Source organism: Aulonocara sp. 'chitande type north' Nkhata Bay, linkage group LG1 (genome assembly GCF_057382095.1).
Source record: "Aulonocara sp. 'chitande type north' Nkhata Bay isolate Kocher_YH1m ecotype deep benthic linkage group LG1, A_spYH_male_GT1.1, whole genome shotgun sequence".
Lineage (NCBI taxonomy): Eukaryota > Metazoa > Chordata > Actinopteri > Cichliformes > Cichlidae > Aulonocara > Aulonocara sp. 'chitande type north' Nkhata Bay.
The window spans coordinates 1,357,144-1,377,759 of NC_141344.1; the positions used below are offsets into that span (position 1 = coordinate 1,357,144).

General features: G+C 51.1%; 4 protein-coding genes across 11 annotated transcripts; 2 read left to right on the top strand and 2 right to left on the bottom strand.

The window, feature by feature from the left end:
• Nucleotides 1-1,921: 1,921 nt before the first annotated feature.
• Nucleotides 1,922-8,284, bottom strand: ccne1 (cyclin E1). 2 transcript variants are annotated; one of them, XM_086283638.1, is made up of 12 exons: nucleotides 7,558-8,284; nucleotides 7,039-7,089; nucleotides 6,781-6,868; nucleotides 6,299-6,361; nucleotides 6,030-6,196; nucleotides 5,784-5,919; nucleotides 5,386-5,532; nucleotides 5,201-5,296; nucleotides 4,477-4,611; nucleotides 4,248-4,359; nucleotides 4,005-4,162; nucleotides 1,922-2,743 (listed from the first exon to the last, which is right to left on the bottom strand). In XM_086283638.1, the coding sequence occupies exons 2-12, from the start codon at nucleotides 7,050-7,052 to the stop codon at nucleotides 2,573-2,575; spliced, it is 1,287 nt and encodes a 428-aa protein (XP_086139764.1). In that variant the 5' UTR covers nucleotides 7,053-7,089; nucleotides 7,558-8,284; the 3' UTR covers nucleotides 1,922-2,572. The 2 variants fall into 2 exon arrangements, with proteins under 2 accessions (XP_086139764.1, XP_086139026.1); XM_086282900.1 differs by lacking the exon at nucleotides 7,558-8,284 and having other exon boundaries at nucleotides 7,039-7,520.
• On the top strand, nucleotides 7,956-15,387 carry LOC147338429 (uncharacterized protein F13E9.13, mitochondrial). Of its 2 annotated transcripts, XM_086285124.1 has the most exons (7): nucleotides 7,956-9,434; nucleotides 9,607-9,770; nucleotides 10,778-10,860; nucleotides 10,949-11,129; nucleotides 11,217-11,367; nucleotides 11,859-11,986; nucleotides 13,885-15,387. In XM_086285124.1, exons 1-7 carry the CDS (start codon nucleotides 9,253-9,255, stop codon nucleotides 14,073-14,075), a joined length of 1,080 nt encoding a protein of 359 aa, XP_086141250.1. In that variant the 5' UTR covers nucleotides 7,956-9,252; the 3' UTR covers nucleotides 14,076-15,387. The 2 variants fall into 2 exon arrangements, with proteins under 2 accessions (XP_086141250.1, XP_086140901.1); XM_086284775.1 differs by having other exon boundaries at nucleotides 9,430-9,770; nucleotides 13,885-15,385.
• On the bottom strand, nucleotides 14,111-18,281 carry LOC147338430 (tumor protein p53-inducible nuclear protein 1). 5 transcript variants are annotated; one of them, XM_086285281.1, is made up of 4 exons: nucleotides 18,260-18,281; nucleotides 15,081-15,224; nucleotides 14,862-15,006; nucleotides 14,111-14,746 (listed from the first exon to the last, which is right to left on the bottom strand). In XM_086285281.1, exons 2-4 carry the CDS (start codon nucleotides 15,202-15,204, stop codon nucleotides 14,518-14,520), a joined length of 498 nt encoding a protein of 165 aa, XP_086141407.1. In that variant the 5' UTR covers nucleotides 15,205-15,224; nucleotides 18,260-18,281; the 3' UTR covers nucleotides 14,111-14,517. The 5 variants fall into 5 exon arrangements, with proteins under 5 accessions (XP_086141407.1, XP_086141461.1, XP_086141665.1 ...); XM_086285335.1 differs by lacking the exon at nucleotides 18,260-18,281 and adding an exon at nucleotides 15,745-15,891; XM_086285539.1 differs by lacking the exon at nucleotides 18,260-18,281 and adding an exon at nucleotides 15,742-15,824 and having other exon boundaries at nucleotides 15,081-15,220.
• Nucleotides 15,946-20,492, top strand: LOC147338431 (protein C19orf12 homolog). Of its 2 annotated transcripts, none has more exons than XM_086285704.1 (3): nucleotides 15,946-16,100; nucleotides 18,361-18,546; nucleotides 19,500-20,492. In XM_086285704.1, exons 2-3 carry the CDS (start codon nucleotides 18,387-18,389, stop codon nucleotides 19,763-19,765), a joined length of 426 nt encoding a protein of 141 aa, XP_086141830.1. In that variant the 5' UTR covers nucleotides 15,946-16,100; nucleotides 18,361-18,386; the 3' UTR covers nucleotides 19,766-20,492. The 2 variants fall into 2 exon arrangements, with proteins under 2 accessions (XP_086141830.1, XP_086141770.1); XM_086285644.1 differs by lacking the exon at nucleotides 15,946-16,100 and adding an exon at nucleotides 16,126-17,261.
• The last annotated feature ends 124 nt before the right edge of the window (nucleotides 20,493-20,616 follow it).

Genomic DNA, 20,616 nt, shown 5'->3' on the forward strand with positions numbered 1-20,616 from the left:
CGCTGCTTCACCAGAAGCCCGACGTGGATCCCGATCCCCCCGATCCGCAGCTGCTTCTTTTTTTCTCCAGCACATCTCCACGTGAAACTTTAGAAACCGTGAAGAAAGCAAAACTCCAGCCCACCCAAACTGGCCTCACAAACATATAAATACAAAAACATCGTCTGATTCTGAGCGGCTCACGGACGCTGGGACTCCAAAGGGAACCTGATAAAAAGTTTGATTAAAACAGCGACAGATCACGGAGCTATTTTCATGCACCTGTGTGAAGACATGAAACCAGGCGAGCAGATCCACAGCTCCTTCGGCACATAATGAGACCAGCGGTCAGGCCTTTTTACCCTCGAGAGGCTGAAACAAGCCCACTCTTCACTAAGACGATCCTGAAGGAGCGAGCGTGCCTTCCTGTGGGGTCAGGATTAAGTGAATTCCTGAGTGGGAAAATTCACAGACACTCCTGGAAGTCGGAGGTGGTGTTGGTGCAGCAGCAGCTGATCGGTGACGTCACACCACAGTGAAGCGTTTTTGATTAACGGTCCAAACTGGCGGCTCAGATTCAAGGTGATTGGCTGTAGCTGTTAGCCTCCAGCACTCTGAGCACTGACAGAACAAAATCAAAAACCTTTTAAAATAAACAAACTTTAACAAAGCAGCGGTTTCAGGAGCGGTCCGGGTCGGGGGACCTGGAATGGCAGAAATTTAGACTTGTTAAAGTTTCTGATTGCTTTTAGAAGAACTCGTCAGCCCTCGTCGAGCACATCCATCATCTTTGAGACGTCCACATTGCTCTCCATCCGAGGAGCTCGTGTCCCCAGAGCCTGACAAAGTGAACCCTCGGTCTGATAAAGCTGAGCTACCGTCATCGAGGCTCACAGACCGGACCAGCACGCTCTCTGCTTTAATCTGCTGGTTCATGCTGTGTTTCCAATCCAGAGTTCAAAGAACAGAACACGAGTTTCTCCACCCAGCTGAGTCAGGTTCAGGTGACTTTACCTGTGCCCGCAGGTGCATTCTGGGAGTCCCCCATGAAGATCAGAGTCACGTGTTTGTGTTCTGGAGGGTCTGAGCTTCAAATTAAATCTAAAATCAGCACAACTCACATCAAACTGTCAGCAATGTGAGAGAAACCGAGGGCAGAGATAGTGTCTGTCTCCTGTTTCCACAGAAGAGGGGCCTGAAAACTGAAGGCTCTGCCTCCCATTCTACTTTAAATACTCTAGGAACAACAAGTAGGCCTGCAGAGCGAGAGCGAAGGAAGCCAAAACAGGAGAAATCTGCTCTCTTTCTAGTCCCTGTCAGGACTCTTGCTGCAGCATTTTGGATCAGCTGAAGGCTTTTCAGGGAGTTTTTAGGACTTCCTGATAATAATGAATTACAGTTAAAGGTGTAGTGTGGGCCACTGACTCCTGAAGGATGTAAAAGGTTCAGACCGAGCTTCATGGTCTGCGTGTTTCCTGCATGCAAAAACATTTCAGATCAGAGGAAAACCTGCAGAAGTGAGATACAGACATGTTTTAACCTCTCAGTCTTCTGCTGTGTAACACCCACCTCCTCCTATCCCAGCATCCTCCTGTCACACCAACCCTCTGCATGTCCTCCTTCACTACATCCATGAACCTCCTCTGAGCTCTTCCTCTCCCACCCTCCCCCCTCAGCCGTCCCTCTGATGGACTCGTTTCTGATCCCGTCTCACTGCCAGTCAATATCAGAACATCTTCAGTTCAAGCTCTTTTTGTCAGCATCACTACCGTTGTGTTATCCTAACACCTCACCTCCTGTTTGAATGCAGTGAACTCATGTTTGAGTGCCAGAGATGCTCTTAGAGTTCCCGTTTCCTTCCTATCAGCTTAAAGCGTCTGACGGTGTCACAGTGCCACCTGGTGGAGCGCAGCCTGAGCTCGCCCATCTCACACTCATCACGTCAAAGAGCTTAAAAACCTTTATTGGAAAACATGTAGCAGCATTTCATTAAAAACAAACAAAACAAATCATGTAGAGACATTTTTGGGATAAAAAGGTCAAAGTTCAAGACAGTCAACATTTAGCTTCTGAAGCCCGGCTGGTTCACCTGTCCATCAAGGTAGCCAAGCTACTGGTCCCCAAGCAGAACATGGCCACACTGTGCCCATTAAAAAGGAAAACGCACGCACGCACGCGCGCGCACACACACACACACACACACACACACACACACACAGTTCCCATCATGCTCAGCCCACTTTATAGCAGCACGTAGAGCCAAACACGACCCTAGAAATAGTTTGGGGGCAAATGAGGCCACTAATAGATTTAAGCGCGCTCGCTCGCACTAAAGGTCTCCTCAGTTTGGCCTCTGCATAGAAAATAAAGGCGTGGTTGGACTTGATCCGAGCGTTCAGCAGCACCGCTAATAAAAAGCATGAAAACAAAGTCTCTTCTGCTCGCGCTCAGACCGGAGCTTAAGCACGTCCCCATGGCGGTGACGCGTCTCCTCGCTGCTGTTTCCCTCCCTGGAATTAAAAATTTAATCTCAGCTGAAACTCAAATCCAACACGCCGAGCTTTCCTGTCCCGCCGGCGTCAGCAGCGCTCTGCTACTGGGGGGGCGGAGACTCCATGCTGGCTCTGATCTTAACCACGGTGGCCTCGCCTCGGTCCGGCTCTTCGGTCTTCTCGCTGCTCAGGGGCGGAGTCAAGACGCCCGAGGGGACGGGGCAGCCGCCGTGACACTGCAGCTCCACCTCCTGGTAGGAGTACGCCTTTTCCTGTAACACAGCAGGAACACGCATGTGAAAAAGCACACGTTTGGACCTTTTTCCACATTTACTACATCCTGTCCCCATTGACACCTGCGGTACACGCCCAGGAGTCTACATAACTCCGCCCTCTATCTGCCACCTGCGATGACCGCTCAGGCCTTAACCTCGCTGCAACCCATGCTGGAAAAAACGACGTAAGTTTTCCTCGGCTCTCAGGAGGAAACGGAAACAATCCTGAGCAGTTTTCTGGATCCTGTCTTTAAAGTTTTTGTGTGAGCATTTAATGTCATTTTTTTCAACCATTAAAGCGCCGATCGGTCATCGCCGCCGCGACGGAGTTCTTCTGCTTCGAGCTCGTTTAACCAGAGGTGGCAGCGCGTTTTTCTGCCGTCGTTCATCATTTTTACAAAATTATTCTGTCTGAATTTCTGCTCTGATATTAACGCTTTGGGGGTCAACGCACACGTGGGCGTGTCCTAATCACACGACCAATGTAAGGCGACATGGAGATGCAGTGATCTATAGACAAGTTTTTAAACGTCCCCTTGTGGGACTAATAAAGGTATCTCATCTTGTGTCGAGAGGCCACGTAGATCCAGAGATGATAAAAAATCTCTGGATCTACGTCCCAGCCTGCAGGCGTCAGGCTGGGACGTGCTCCTCTGTCTTATAGTGGACAGAAACTATTTTTTGGAGCGGCACAAATACAAATAAAATTTGTGGGACTCTTATTTGATGCAGAACAGCTGGTTGTTCTGTAAATACTTTGAAATGGTTATAAAAAATATGCTTGGCTGCATTTTTCGGTAAATGGCTGCAAAAAACTTTTTTATTTGCAAAACTTAAGATAAGATAAGATAGATAGAACTTTATTAATCCCTCGGGTGGGTTCCTCTGGGAAATTCGACTTCCAAAAAGCACAGCAACGACCAAAGTTACTTGTGCATAGTTTTGCAAACTTACAATTTATATTTGCATTTCAAGTTATGAAAATTATTCTTTAAACATGTTTGTGTTTGTTACAGTAAAAAATAAAACTCTGATTTTATGTTTGTCTGATTTCAGATCAGTTGTGTTAACACGGTAAACTGAGACACGAGGTTGTCCTGAAAGAACGAAACCAAACAAGGCGAGAAGCTGTTTTAAAGGTGAAATAGTCAAAAACAGCCGATTGTGCCCCGGAGCAACAAACTTATCAATAAAGTTACAAACCGGTGACTGTGAGGGGAAATAAACAAACGCACGCACACACAGCTGTTGGACCTACCAGCCAGGTCACGTAGGGGGCGTGTGTCTGGATGTTGTGCATGTCATCCGCAGAGATTCCCGGGAACGTTTTCATCGGCGAGCTGCCGACCTCTCGCAGCGCCATCGCAAACGGCACCATCCACCTCACGCACTCCTCCACCTCCACCCTCTTCAGAGCTGCACGGACAGAAGGAGGAGGAGGTGAGTCGGGGTGGAGTCACACCAGCAGGGACAAACAGGAAGTGTGGAAAAGGATTTTTACCTGACACGGTCTCCACCAGCTCCAGGGACGAGAAGTGAAAGAGCGCCGAAGCAGCGAGAACGCCGTTAGAAAACTCGAGGCAGCGCACGTCCAGCATGCACAGGTCCAACAACTGAAAGCAGACGCACCATCAGAGACACTCGGCGGGAGACAGACGGTCCCACCTCAGCGAGAGACGCTTGTCTCCAAGCACATCGGCACAATTCATTTATGGTAACAGACGGCGTACCTCTGCGATGTGCGTGAAGGTGGCCTGCGGGTATCTGGGGAGGAGGAGCTCGTCCGCGTCCTTCAGGTAAGCCACCTGCATGTAAACATTGAGCCAGGACACGGGAGTCTGTGGGCTCAGGCTCCACTTCAGCTCCTAGAGAGAAGACGAGTCCACGTTAGACACCCAAATCTCCCATCTGACGCAGGTTTAAGGGCTGCGATGACAGAATGACATCACGAAATGATGCGTTCACAGCTTTGGCCGTTTGCTGGTTGTTGAATAGTTTTGTGAGCTTTAACCTGAGATTGTGTTGTTTCTGACGAAATACATTTATATGCAAAATAGATCCAGGATTTAAGGAATCGAGATCACTTGATTCAAACTAAAATTGATTTTTTTTTTTAAACACAATGAGCATCATTAAACTGCTCAGATGGCTCCGCCCCTTCCTGAGCCCGGTTCTCCTGGAGGTTTCTTCCTGTTTTTCCTTCCCACTGTCACCAGGTGCTGGCTCATAGAGGACCGTCTGGCTGCTGGGGCTTCTCTGTACCTGACCGTATAAAGCACCTTTGACGCTGCATAAATCAAGCTGAATTAAATGGACCAAACAGTGAAATTGTCACCGAGTCTTCAGCTGAGAAACCAAAGGAAACCTGATGACGCCACAGAGGCCGTGTCTCACAGGTGAGGACACAGGTGTGCTCAGAGCTCGGTTAAGGCCGAGGCAGGTCGTGCGTTTTACCTTCATGACGATGATCTCCATGCTGAGGATCTCGTCTTCTGTGCAGGCCTCGTCTGTCACGTAGGCAAACTGGTGGACTTTGGGAGGATACATCTCCTGGGAGAGAAACATTTAAAGATAAGAAACGCAGCAGACACGCCGCAACAAAGCACCCGCACGGTACCGAAGAGCTCCGCCCTCCCCACCTCGACTTTGGCGGCAATGAACAGGCAGGTGATGCCGATGAGCTGCAGCGTGGATTTGAGGACGTTCCTCTGGGTGGCCATGAAGCGATCAAAGTAGTCCTGAGCGAGGTGGTACGTCTCCCTGTGCAGCCTATAGACCTCGCTCACCTGACACACACACACACACACACACACACACACACACACACACACCTTGAGTACATTAAGGTGACTGCATCTTTACTGTTTATTCTTAGATGAATGATTTCATGGTTTCCGGGACGCCGAGCTGCGTCTGCCGTGGATCGTCCACAGTAAAACCTGCAGCCTGAAGCTAAAGGTTAGCGTAAAGCTAAAATCTCACGTATAGACACACCTGAGATCAGGTGGTGCTGCAGGTTCACAGACTCAGTACTGACCTCCATGAGCCAGTCCAGGAGGATGGCCCTCATCTTGGGCTGCAGGTGTGGATGTTTGTCCATCATGTGGACGTCTCTGGTGTAGGACTTGTCCTTCTCCAGCATGTTGTTCCACACGGCGTCCTTACTGGCCCAGCTGACAGACACAGAGTCAAACAGATCGCTGACACGGGACAGGTACAGGTGACAGATTAAAGGAAAACACCCCCGACCACTGAGGGCTGAGCAGCCATCAGCACCACTCACCAGAGCGCGGGCAGTGGCGCGTGGTGCACGGGTGTCACACATGTGGTGTGGAAGCTGTAATGAGGAAAGCTGGCGTTGACCAGGGGGACGAGCGGGCACTCCTCCTGATCAGGCGTGGAGATCCACCTCTGCGGACTCACGCGATCAGCTGCAGGACTCCAGCCCGGCTGGGAGACAGGAAGAGCTCGGTTAGAGTCGAAGAAGGGTGGAGGAGGAACACACGCCTCCAAGACTGTGGGCGTGGAGTCGCTGCAGGTAATTAGACCCACCTCACACTCGCGCTGCTTCTTCTTCGTCATCTCTGCTACCTCCTCATCCAGATCCGGTAAAACCTGAGGAACAAACAGAAAAGAAGGAACCCTGGAGTTATCGTTCTCATGCTTTTGTTATTTGGAGGCGCCCCTCCTGTGGACCGCGCTTGGTGTCAGGTGATCAGCCTTCAAATCGTCTTCCTGGCAAAGCTAATAAGTTAGGGCTGGATCAGGTGACCGCTGACCTTCGGGCTGCAGTTACAAAAAACCTGAGCTTAAAGACGCGCTCTGCGCCTCCGTGCTGTTCACCATCTCCCCTCAGATGAAGGCCCACTGCTTCTGTCAGCTCTCCTCACTGTGGCTCTAATATGATGTCCAACATTGTTGGAACCCTGCGTGACCCTCTTTGTGACAAAACACATCAATGACCCACCCCAGCAGAGTGTGTGTGTGGGGGGGGGGCCCTGCTGGAGCCTCTGCCAGCCTTTCAGGACACTCACAATAGCAACATCTGCCTTCCTCTTCCTCGGTCGGACTGTGGTGTGTTTGGGGGCCTCGGCAGGAGCACTCTTCGCTTCTGTGTCTTCCCTGAAACAAGCAAAGCAAACAGCAGCTGTTAGCGAGCGCTGCCATATCCACAATCAGCCGAACAAACCCGGGTTAGCACGGGTAAACGCTCACACGGTCCAGAAACAACAGGCTAGTTAGCCCGTGAGGCTAAAGCTCCTGGTGGCTCTTCCTGCGTGGGCCAAACTCACCGTGTTCCTCTCATTATAGTCGGGGCCGTGGAAGCGTCCGTGGGAGCAAACCTGTGGACGACAAACGACTTGAAATTTAGACTTAAACAGCCGTAAAAGTGCGACGTACAGCGGCCCCAACCCCCACTCCGAGCCGCCTTCCTCCCGACAAAGCCCGGCTCAGCCTGGCGCGGAGAGCGGGGCAGCAGGCCGCTTCCAAGTGCCCCCAAAGCCCCCCCACCGGACCTCGGAGACCCGGGAAACTGCCCCGACATCCACGCCACACCGAGCAAGGTTGGTCTGAGGCGGCCACGGGGCTCGGTTAACCGAAAACAGCGATATTTTACCGAGTCCGGCTGCACATCATGGCCGCCTGATGCGGACACGGAGCGGCCAACAAAGAGCCGAACCCCCGGGGGCTGTCCACGTCTGGACCGGAGACCGTGGGGGTTTAACGTGGGAGCCTGGGTCACATTACGCTGCAGGCAATCAAGCCCCAATTCTACTCACGCAAACTTTTAGCCAGCTGCAGAAACTCACCTCAAGTTCCTCCCTTGAAGTTCACCCTGCTCCGCCGAGAGCTCCAAAGGAAGGTTTAACCCCGCAGTGGGTTCCCCTCGGGTTCTCCAAGTGTGTTCTCCAGGTGTGTGCTCTCTGTCCTCCGGTGCTCTCCTGCTCGCGGTGCCCGGGATTCTGAGCTTAGGCCGGGCTAACTGCTCCGAGCTGGCGCCTCGCAGAGTGCAGATGAGCTCCACGTCAGGAGGCGTAGATTCCAGTTGGCGCTAAATCTCCACCCTCTGCGCCGCTTTACAGCCGCATTGAGCTGCGTCACCTCAGCCGCTCACCTGTGCAGGGCACGCGGCAGGTATGCTGGCTGAACTCTACGCGGATGGTCGCGAGCGTGAAGGAAACGGTGAGTTTTTAGTTTTGCCGGTAAAAATGGGGGCGTGAGTGCCGCGCTGACAGCTGCGAGGGGCGGATCTTCGCAGACCGGAAGCGCTCGGGCACCGCGTGGCTGTGTGTCAGATGTAAACAAAGGCAGAAGCGGCGCAGAAAGACGCGGAAAACGACGCAAAGCGGGCAGAATGACGCAGCAAGTGAGCGAGCGGGTTCCGTGCGCGTTACCTTCAGTGTCTGTCACGGGACCGGGTTGTGATTCAGCGGGAAAATGAAGCGTATCGCCTCCCACATGTCCACTGCGGGCTGCCGTACTCGCCCCGCCTCCGACCGTAACGGAGTGACCCGCTCAGCCGCCTCCGGACTCCTCCCCGGGCTCCCAACTTCACCATTAAATCTGATAAAGTGGCAGGAGGCGAACCAACCTTTGACGTCAGCAAATCTGTGGCTTCTGGTCACGTGATCACATGACAGCGTCCTCACACGGTTGTTGCTGCAGGCTGAATATGATAATTCATTAGGCCGTGGTTTTAATAACCAGCTTATACAGGAAATGCAATAACGTCACATCGGTACCATCCTTCCTCCTGCTGCTGAGACATGACCCGTAACAGAGCTCAGCATCTGCATTTACAAACACAGCAGCACAGGTCAGGACAGTGGAGACTTCCACGATGATCCCTCTGAGCTGTGGGAAGCACCGAGGCTTCCTCGTGATTTACAGACAGCTCTGATCACGGGAGGAGAAATGGAGCAGGAGTAATCCTGAAGGAGGAGCCTGAGCAGTGCTGTGGAGGTGAGGAGTAACAGGCAAGGTCACCAGTATGAAGCGTGAGGTCGAAGGGTGTCAGTGTGTACGCCCCACAGGGTGGAGGTCAGAGGGGTGGAGGAAGGTACAGAAGGTGTGATCTGAGCGAGATATGAGACTGAGGTGGTGTCAGGGAGGATGTAGCTGGACAGTATCGGATGGTTGACTGCAGGGTGACTTTGGACATCAAGAAGAGCAAGTGAGTGAAGGAAGGATGCTGGGAAAGTAAAGCTGAGGGAAACTGCAGGGAGTGTCCTCTGGACAAAGGAAGGAGGACAAGGAGGCTTGGTGTGGACCCAAAGCAATGAACGGTGCACTAGAGAGGTGAAGAAGGCAGGGCGGAGCGGGTGGAGATGAATGTCAGGGGTGATTCGTGACGGAAGGGTAGCAGCACGAGACAAAGGGAAGGTTCAAAGACAGCAGTGAGCTCTGCTGTTTGGAGATGGCAGAGGATGAGCTGAAGATGTTCAGACGTTCACTGGGAGTGAGAAGGAGGAGTCCATCAGAGGAGCAGCTGAGAGTCAGAGAGGATGAGATGGTTTGAGCATGTGCAGAGGAGGGAGGGTGATGGAGCTGCCAGGCGCAGAACGACTGCTTTGAGTTTCCTGCGGTCGGCACGGAGCTTCGAGGTTTGCTGCTATATGAAGAATAGAAGTTTTAATAAGTGGGTGAAAGTGGAGGAAGGTGAGTCTGAGAGGAAACCCAGAGCCAGGTGAGTGCAGACAAACATTAATGGTTAAACTTCAGCTTCCTCAGAGAGCGTAAAAGTTAAATAGATGAGACACGTCCTGCTGGCCCTGATTTACAGCCAGGAAACTTGTTCCAGAGATGATTGTGTTCGTGTCTTCGGTGAAGCTGAAATACTCTTTTTGTTTGGTGAACAGAACAAAGTCGACCTTTGGTCAGTCACATGACCCCCTCCTGAGAACGACACAAACAGGTTTCATTCTGTGGCGTCTGCACAGAAAGGGAAGGATGAAGTTTTTGGAGCTGTTTGGGCGTCTAAAATCCGTCGTTATCGGAATGATTCACGTGAAAGCGTTGCCAGGTAACAGAGTCCACCTGTCGGCGTCCTCCAGGTTCAGGTGAAGTGTTTGGTCGTGGCAGGGGGAGGTCAGTAAGAGCACAGAGGTTTGCAAAATGTGGTTTCAGGGTGAGCTGGCGTCCAGCTTCGCGTGGGCCTGCGCGTCATCAGGTTAAGACAACATCGCACATTCTGATTGGCTCAGATTTAGCTGATATGTGACATTTTCCTGCGTACGCTGCGCTCAGACATGAACTTGATTAAGTCAGACGTGTAACATTTCAGCCTCGCACACCGGTGTGGTCGCCCTGTGACGGGGCAGTTAAACTTTATTTAACCAGGACAATGTGAGTGGAGATCAAACATCCCTTTTGCAGGCTGAGACTCGCAGCAGTACGATCGACCTTAACTTCATACGAAGATACACGGCAACAAAATACACAATAAGTACATCGATGCAGACGATGACCCACCCTGAACCCTGAACCTCGGCCCCGTTCTCCTGTCCAAACAAGGCCTGCTCTCACTTTTTCTGCTGTCATGACCTTTGACCTTTCACACACTAACACACACTTTCTGCACGCTCTGACCTTGGGGTAAACTTGCTGGGACGTCCACTCGTAGGAATATTTTGGGATTGTGTTAACAGACCTGAACACGGTCGCCCTGCAAACAGACCAAAGCTCTGCTTTTACAGAGGCGCTCACACCGCTGATGATCAGTTAGTCAATAACCTGCATCGATTAGCAGCAGCTGATAGTTTCTCACACGCTGCGTTTTGGTTTAGTGTTGAATAAATAATGACACGCTGTAAATATGCGGTGTTTTGTTGTTCGTCCAGGTGATCATGGTTGTGTCCTGATGTGTCACCAGGTGTACTCGTGACTTTGAGTAGGAGGAGCTGCAGAGAAAAACATCACAGTTTGCGCTCGTATTCTTGTACATGCATGATGTGCACATCGGTGCCCACATCCTTAAGTGTTGAGGGTACTCTTTGAGACCCTTTATAACAGGCTCCTCCTCTTCCTCAGGTAGCCCACTGGGCTCTTTGAAAATGTCTGAAATCAGCGAGGCGGCGTGCCGGGAGGCAGCGATCTACAGAGACGCAGGGGTTGTACGTTTGTGCACGTTGTTTGCGTTCCTCACAGCTCTGCAGTCTGCACAGGCGAGGCGCTAACCGAACCTCCAATCCCGTCTTTCAGGATGGACTGATCGTTGAAAACATGCACGATGTGCCGTACTCTCTGAGCGCGGGCCCCGAGGTGAGCGCCTGCATGACCGCCGTCTGCTGCAGCGTTAGGGCCGCCTGTCCGTCCCTGCCTATAGGAGCGCAGATCCTGACTGCAGCCAATCAGCAGGCTCTGGCTGTGGCTCTGGCTTCAGGTTCAGTTGTTCATTCAGTTCATGTTGATGTGTTTGGAAAGATGCAGGACGTGTGATCAGCACGGTGACGGCGCTGTGTGCTTCCAGGCCTGGACTTCATCAGGGCTGAGGCCTTCGTCTTTGCTCACGTGGCAGACGAAGGCCTCCTGAACGCCGGCGCCGGGGAGTTACTGCGGTACCGCAAACAGATCGGAGCTGAGCACGTGCAGATCTTCACCGACATCAAGAAGAAGCACAGGTGAGGTCACCTGCTGTGCAGTTATAGTAAAGAATGAAGTACTCAGTGATGCAAGAAGACGTGAAAACACTTCCTGTGTCTGAGTACAGCTGCAGATAATCAGGATGAGCGGCCGGCCAACAGTCATTCATGCCTGTCACAGCTGAGCTTTCAGGCACTGGGACGTGAATGGGGCCAGCCTGGGCGAGAGAGGTGTTAAAATGTGTGTCAGCACTTTGGCGAGCTCTTAGGCCGTCCTGGATGTTGCCTGGACCTGCGGCTTTCATGTTGATGGTCCCCTGTGGTGTCCTTCTGGTGTCTACTGCAGACACACTGAAGGGCAGCTCACCTGCTGCTGTGGGAGGAGCATCCACCCCACTGAGCAGCAAATCATGAAACTTTCACACACCTCACACAAGGTTTGATTTCTATTACAGTGCAAACCACTTATCATCTCCAGTGTGTAACATCCACACGTGTGTGTGTGTGTGTGTGTGTGTGTGTGTTTCCAGCTCTCACGCCCTGACGTCAGACGTGAGCGTCGCAGAGACGGCGCGTGCTGCTGAGTTCTTCCTCTCAGACGGCGTCATCATCACAGGAGCAGCCACAGGACTGCAGGCCGACCCCGAGGAGCTCCGAGGTCCCGCCCCTGCCGCACACACGCACACTCTGTCCAGATGTTAGCCTGACTCTCGTCACTCACTGCATTTTATCACTTTATCGTCTACAATCAGAATCCTAGCAGCTTCTCGCTGCAGAATATAAAAAGGAGACATTACAAGGATTTTTATTTTGAAATTAAAATCTGAAGTTAAAATCTCAGGTCAGGTGACTCCTGTTAGAGCTGCAGAAAGGATTCACCTGCATGCAGCACAGAAACAGCTGATTGGCTCTGCAGGGTTCAGGTGTGTCTTCATCAGCTGTGCTGCGTGGGCGGATGCACACTTCACTTTATTCTCAGAACAGTATTTCACAACATATCAGACATTTTTTTTAAGCCCCCTCACCTCAGGTCCTCCTGCTTTTACCCCGTTTGTCCAGAAGAGGTCCCCCTCACCCCGAGGGAGAGAGGGCCGCGGGTCGCACTCGAACCACTGAGCTAAACCGGCGCCCAAAGAGTCTGAATTTTAAATGTCACACTCACAGCAGGGGGTCAAGCCCACCTGAGCTGTTTGTGGGAGGTAAATCCACTCGTTTTTCCCTCTGTGTCTTTAAGTGATCAGAGTAGAAAAGAACCAGTCCATTTCCTATCGAAAGCTTAGAAATGAAAGTCATGGCTCCACCGACATTCACTGAGATAAACCCAGAGCTATACCTGCCCTCAGGTGTTACTGATGAGTGCCGTGTTTTTGTGCTTCCTCATCTGTAGGTCCATTTCCTGTTTAAAACATTTAAGCAATCAGCGTTGAGGTGCTGCTCTGCAGCTTCATGCAGCTTCATGCAGCTTCATGCACAGGACCATAAATCCTGCAGTAATCAGTCAGTAAGGTTTGTATCAGCTCAGGTTACTGAGTCTGAACTCTGCACCGCGTCCTCGCAGCAGCAGCCAGGATATTTATAGCAGCCGGACACTCAAGCCTGTAAACAGTCTGAGTGCTGTACATGCCACTGCTGCGCGCGCGCGCACACACACACACACACACACACACACACAGGTGCTGGTCATGTTCAGACACATTCACCAGGTCACGCGTGTGAGCGGAGGTTCACTGAGTGCAGCTCTGCAGGTGGTGAAGGCATCTGAAGCGTATTTTCTATTCTGTCACACTCTAATGTGTCAGTCTTATATCTGCCACACCCCTCTGCGCACAGGCAGGAGACTCTGGCAGGTCAGAGAGGGCACGCCTCAGGTGAGCAAAGTCATTATGAAGCCAGAGAATATGCATGCAGTGAGCCTGTTTGCACACACACTGTCCTGCACCGACCCAAAGGACCTGCGCAGCATGCAGTCAGATACCTTTGAGCTCCAAGGAGTTAGCACTCGGTGATGATGTTTATATAGCAGAGGCTGCTCCAGGCGAGATAAACAAACCACGCATGCTAGCAGCGGCTGCGTTTTAGTTAGCAATGCTTCAACCCAAGGTCCAAACAGCTGACAGTAAACGAGGCAAACGTATCAGAGACACGGCCCAAAGTCCAGGTCCCAACACGGAGCCAGGACTGTGTCAGGGAACAGAAGGATCATCAGAGTGGGAACAGGTGAGACTAATCAGGGTGGGTCACATATCGACTGAGAGGCAGGAAGTAGCACCACAGCAGCCCTCACCCCGACGCCTCTCTGTGCTGAGTCCAGCCTGCAGTGCGTTTAGTAGCGATCTACTAGATTCCTTTGTAATATTCAGAGGTTTAAATGAAATCTAAATGATCTAATTCAAATTCTAAACCTCGTTGCTCACAGCCTCAGGTGGACTTCAGGGTTTGTAAGTCTGGAGGGTTGAGATGCGTTCGTGTGCTGCTGGACGGTGGGAAACGAAGCTTTCGACTGCTGACGTGTTCTTAAATAGAAATTCATTAAAGTGATTTTTTCTGTTTTTCCAGACGTTTCCCAGTCTGTGGGAATCCCCGTGCTGATTGGCTCAGGAGTGACCTATGACAATGTCGAGAGCTACCTGGATGCAAACGCGATGATAGTGGGCTCCCACTTTAAGCTGGGCGGGCACTGGGCCAACGAGGTGGACCCGCAGCAGGTGAAGAGGTTCATGGGAAAAATCCGGAAGCTCCGGCAGTGAACGAGCCCCCACCATAAAGACACGCAGACCGCAGCTTTAGAAAATCTCAAAAACTTTATTTTGCTTTTTTAAAACATTTTATAAATACACACAAATAAAAATTAAAATCTCACATTTGTGTCAAATAAAAAGTAGAAAAGCAGCAGGAACGCTGCAAAGGTCAAGAGGTCAACTCATCACACACTTTAACACGCAGAAGAAGAAGAGCGAAGCCGCCAAAATGACAGATTTGAACACGGCGACAGAGCACGAAGCTCTGACATCATCAACATTAATCTGAGCAGTGACTGTCCTGCCGCGCGGCGCTCGCCCTGCTGACAATAAAGTTTACAGAAGAATGAAAAACGTGTGGTTCTTTCAGCTGTTTGATTACTGCACAGGAAGTGGTGAATGTCACGTGATGTAACGGCGAGGTGAAGCCTGAGCGGCGCCGATATTGGAGTCAGTAGTTGTAGAGACGCTGGCAGGGCTGCTTGAAGTGTCCGTAGCGCCGCTCTGCAGGGCAGAAGCGTGTCTTGGTGAGGTTCTGCCTGTGAAGGGCGCCGCGGCTCAGCTTCCTGCCTTCAGCACGGCTCCTGGCACGCTGCGCCGCCGGCAGCTGGATGTTGTACGGCAGAGGAAGCCCCCAGGCGGCGAGACGCCAGGATACATGCCGCCTTACCGCCACAGGCCTGGAGAGACACACAGGAAGCCACATTATAAACCACGCCCACCTGCCCTGCTGTCTTCTGTGTTTGTAAAACTGGTTTCAGATTATCTGAATGAAAGCATCGTCAGCATCATAACCTTGAGGTTTCCTCTTCATCAGAGCCCGGCTCCTCCTCCTCGGCTCCACCCACCCCGCGTCTCATCTGGTAGACGGACATGCTCGGGTGTTCGATCAGCAGGTTCTCGAGGAGGTCCCCGTCTGGAGCCGACAGAAGCCCGTCCTCTGCATGAGGATCAGAGATGTTTAGAAGCATCGGCGCTGCAGCGTGTACACCTGAAGCAGGTTGACTTTCTCACCTGGCAGGGTAACGATGACCCAGCCCTCGTCCTCGAACTCCCGCAGCGTCTCGTGTTCTTCTCCTGCTGACTCCTGGTCCTCGCTGGCATTCCCGATAAGCTGAGCAAGAATCTTTCCGATCATCCCGACGTTTCTGACAGCACCTGTGGATAAAGAGCAGCACACAGGTGAGATCATCACAGGTAAAAAGCTTCCCTCATGACGCCGAGGCCTCAGAAACCTGAGCAGCTTGACCCCAGGTGATGTTCCACAAAGACAGGAAGCCGGGTCGTGACCTTTCACCTCCTGTTTCCACATTACTGCTCAACTGCAGTTTATAAGATCTTAAAATAATAAAACTTTATTTTCTATTAAACTGAGAACCGTTGTTCCTGTGCGTTTGTCCTGCTCACATGTTGACTGCAGCTCCGCTTCATCACGTGACCCTCAGCTTCATCGTGTTTACAGAAACATCTGCGCGTGAAACACAACAGAAGTGCACGCACTCACTAACAGACACGCGCCTCTGTGCGTGCGTGAGAAACAGACCTCGGCAGGACTCCGTGTACCTCCAGCTGGAACAAGCACCCTGCCCGTGCTCAGGTACGGCGGAACAGAGACTCTAACACTAACCGCGTGCAGGTCAAAGGTCACGCGTGGGTGTAACTAAAGATTCAGACCCACCTGCTCCGATAAGTCGATGTTTTCGCTGCTTTGAAGCTTCCGGTTCTCTCTGTGCTTGTTTTCATCCACAGGTTGTTTATCTCACACAGGCTCCTCCCCCGCTGCCTCAAACGTCACCAAAATCCACCCAATCAGGCGGAGCGTATCTCACTGCATCACACGTAAACAAACAAAGCCCCGCCCCCTGCCCCGATCCTCGCACTGAGCCGAGTTCAGCCGGGCAGACCCGGCAGGCCTGAGGTCACTCCTCAGCGTACCGGTCAGGGTCAGAGGTCACCGGAAGCAGGTTATCTGCTCGCTGGGTTAACCCGCGCGCTCAGCGATCTGGAGCTCAGCAATCACAAACACGGATGAGGGTAACGTCTTTGTGGCAGTGTGACGCAACAGGAAGTAAAAATAGGAAGAAAGCGTGAAATAAAGATGCAAATAGCATAAATGTAAACATGTCAGTGATGGACGCGGAGGCTGCTCCAGCTCGCTGTGCCGGTGCTTGGACCGCGCTCTGTTTCTCTTTATGAAACGGTGATATTAGGATGCGAGGAGGTTAAATAGTCCCTCTGCTCTCAGACAGGAAACAAGACAAACAGGATTCAGACGCAGGATCAGATATGAATGTTTGTGACAGCTACAAGGTCCCGAGTCCCACATTCACCCCACTCGGGGCGTGTGTGGGACGCAGCTTCAATGAAACAAACGCTTCACATATTAAAACAAAGGGGGCGGCGCCTCCTGGTGGCAGCCGCAGGTACTGCAGGTGAGGACAGCGAGGTCCGATTTACTTCATTTTTCTTCGATTCAGCAGAAGAAGAAGAAATGAGTCAAACATAAAACACAGAAACGTCCTCTGGTCTGAAGTTCGGTAACATCCGACCAAACAAACAGCCGAAGGAGGTCAAAGCTAAACAGAATGAATACAATAAGAAAATCAAGCAGATAATTAAATATCATAATATTTAATAAAGTCAAATGTGAAGGACAGAGCGAAGTGCACAACAATTTAAAACACAACATACGAGCAACACAATGAACAATATACCACAATATCAAAACAATCTAAATCCTTATATACAGAAACGACCACAGCGCGCTGCAGGATGCTGGAAATGAACCGAGCTGACTTTCAAAACACGAAGAAAGAATTTAGTTCTTTTTTCTTTTTAATTCAAGCGACCAATGTGGAGGCTTGGGTGACGTAGCGAGCTGCAGCGACCAATCAGAACTCTCCGTGTAGAAACTTTGTTTGAAGTTTCTCCGGTCTCCGGCTTGTTTAGTGCGCATGTGCTCTTTGAGCGTATCAAACTTTGTGCGCATGCGTTCGTTAAACAAAAGTAGAGTGAGATTAGAGCGTGAGTGTTTTAACGTGAGTTCCTGAGCGGACCGGCGCACCGGACCGTCTTCTCTCCGTTTCTCCGGTTTGTGTTCAGCGAAGAAGAATCAAACAGGCTCGTGTGTTTCCTCCTTCATTGATCTGCAGAGCCGGAAGTTGTCTACAGTTTGCGGACAGTGACGGACTGAAGGTAAGCAGAATGTGTTCCGATCAGCTGTGTGACCTTTGACCTCTGCAGCCTCACACAGAGAGGGGAACGAGTCTGAGTGTTCGGTAAAAAAAAGTCCCGAGTTCGCAGTTGAATCCAACCGGTTCAGATTATCCGACTCTGTGAGTCAGACAGAGCAGCTGATGTTCACGTCCTGACTCTGTAGTTACTTCTTGTTTGCCGGTGTGCTACACCTGTCACTGCCGAGCCCGTCCCACCAAACTCCGCTCAGAAACCGTCTAATTTAAGTCCAACTGCTGTGATTGTGCCCGACGCGTTTACACGGAGCCTGTCCTGAACCCGGAGCTCTGACAGCCCCCTAAGAAACACGAAAGATAACGCAGCAGGGCCGTGGATGTGGTTTATTCGAGTAATTATAATGATCACAGGCCGTCTGATGGTTTCAGGCTGTGTTGGAAAGTAAAAGTGAAACCAAGCTGTGGTCCTTTCCGTGCCTCGCGTGTGCGTGACAGTTTTATGCAAACAGGCTGAAGGTGGATGACACTCTGCTCTTTGAATCTCACTTTTCTTTGTTACATGTCACAGTCAGCAGCTGATGGAAAACTGAAACTGGTTTTTATTTTAGGGTCAGACGTGCTGCTTCCACTTTTGTGTCTGTGCTGCATTTCTACTGTATGTTATTTCTATTCATGCGTCATCATACAGCTGCACATTTGGCACAGGTGGATGCTGGGAAAGGTGGAGGCGGAGCAGAAGGAAGAGAAGGAGACGCGAGAGAAATCGCAACCGCTGAGCAGCGTAGGCTCGGGTTGGGTGGTTTGTGTGGTCGCAGATAGACACGGAGTCAGTACACACGTGACCTCGTGTCGCACACGCGTGTGTTACTGTGACACGCTGTGTGTGACGTTAGTCACCGCTGCCTCTCTCACGGAGCTCACACACTGTTGCATCAATGATGCAGCAACCACAGAAATGCGATTAAAGATGTGACAGCTGCGACACGCTAACAGCAGATTTACCTGTGAAACTGTGACGCTGGCAGCTCACCTGTCCCAGGTGTGCGTCGCTGTGTAAGGAATAACTACTTACACTCATCTTCATTTTTGGACCTTGTTTTCAGGAAAGACACCACGTGGAGTCGCAGAGATGCCCGCCCGGATGGACGACGTCATGCGTTTGTGCTGTGAAGTGTCGGCTCACGAGGAGATCAAGGTCGCCGTGAAGAACTCCACCAAAGGGGCGATGGTGGCGGGAGGATCTGCGTTTGTGGGCGGGCTGCTCGGCGGACCTCCGGGGATCGCTGTCGGTAAGTAGAAGAAGCAGGAGGAGGAATTAAATCTGCTGATTCAGCAGAAGGAGATAAAAAGACATAAAAGGAAACAGAGGAGGACGCTGGGTTTGAGTTTGTCGGTTTAAACCTGACTGTGGACGAGGCCGCGTGTTTGCCACAGCTGTCAGAGTAATAACACGCTCTGAGGATTTGTGCTTTTTGTGGTAGAAGGCAGTAAACACGAGCAGGTTCGAGTCCTCTGCAGTAACTGCAGGTAAGAAGACGTTTGGAGGCTTTAGTTGCTGCAGTGATCGTCACGCGGGCAGCCTCAGTAACCTGGACCAGCAAAGTCCTCCCCACACAGCAGCCATCTTGAAAGGCCTCTGGCGTTATGTAAATCGCTTTGTGTGGCCGACAGGAGAGTTAAAGCACACCTGTGTGAACGAACAGGTAAACGACCTCAGTGAAGGCAGAGCCGTTTCACATGTGTGACGATTATTTTTAACCACACGCTGAATTTAGTCGTTTGCATTGATGGAAACACAGACGCACTTTGGTCACCAAAGTTTGTAAATCTGATAACTTGAGAACGAGGCGACGCAGAGTTTAAAATTCACAGCACGGTGCGTGTACTAACATCTCATTTGATAAGAGGTCAAGGTCAGAGGTCAAGTTTTCTGAAACTCTGGCGAAGCCCATAATTCAACAGGGGAGTCACAAGTTTGTCCACCAGGAGGCTTTATGTCCTCACAGGTGCTCACATGCATGGCCTGAAAGCACACGCCTTAACACGCTCTGATCTTTTCCATAATAGATATAATATAATCAATCAATAAATGTATTGATGTGAACAGCCTGTGTTTAAAGCTTTAGACGTTTAAAGTTGGACGTCGCTGTCGCTGACCTCGGCCACAGCTGTTACTTAAGCCTGTTTACGCCTGTGTGTGCGCCTCTGACGCGCTGGTGTTCTTCTTCTGCATCTCTGTCAGGCGGCGCCGTCGGCGGTCTCCTGGGCAGCTGGCTGACCAGCGGGCAGTTCAGACCTCTGCCTCAGATCCTGATGGAGCTGCCTCCCCCGCAGCAGAGGCAGCTCTACGAGTCCATCACGGCCGTCTTGGGGAACCTGGACTGGACGGACGCGGCCCAGCTCGTCTCGCTCGTGATGGGGAACTCCACCCTCCAGCAGCAGGTCGCCGCTGCCTTAATTAGCTACGTCACCAAGGAGCTGAAAGCGGAGGTGCGCTACAAGGACTGAGGGATGGTTCCACGTGGACCTGACCTTTGAACTGAATCACGGACGTCTCGCAGCTCACACAGACGAAGTTCTCAGCAATGTTTGTGCAGCACTGATGTCTTTGTTACTTTGGCTTTTTTAATCCCTGAATGGGACCAGCGTGTAATTTAATCTGGATTAGAAAATCTGCTCATTCGCACACTCTGCATCAGGGTCTTTTTAGAGTGCTGCTGCTCTCAGATTTCAAGCTTTTCATTCAATATTTGTTCAGCAGCTTTGATGACTGACAGCTCAGCTGGTACACTGTAAAATGATTACTCCCCCCGAAGACCGAGGGCTGGTACTACACCTCTGATGTTTTTTATCATGTTTTTACTGCAGCGTGTTATGACATCATTGTGACACTGCAGGACGTTGCATTGGACAAATAAAAACTGTGTTGTACAGCTCTCTGCGTCGCCTGTCACACAACGCATTTCTCATACTACTTATTTAATCTGGCTCTCTTCCACAGCATGTCTTTATCCTGTCTTCCTTCTCTCTCTCCAACCAATCACAGCAGATGGCCCCGCCCCTCCCTGAGCCTGGTTCTGCTGGAGGTTTCTTCCTGTTAAAAGGGAGTTTTTCCTTCCCACTGTCGCCAAAGTGCTGCTCATAGGGGGGCATATGATTGTTGGGTTTCTCTGTGTGTGTTATTGTAGGGTCGACCTGACAGTGTAAAGCAGCTTGAGGCGACTGTTGTTGTGATCTGTATAAATAAAATTGAATTGAAAGGTCAACATTGACCTTGGGCTTAGCCAACCTTGGTACTCGTGTCTGTCGAGGAAGACCTGGTATGTTGTTGTGAAATTTGATGATTGTGGGCAATATAA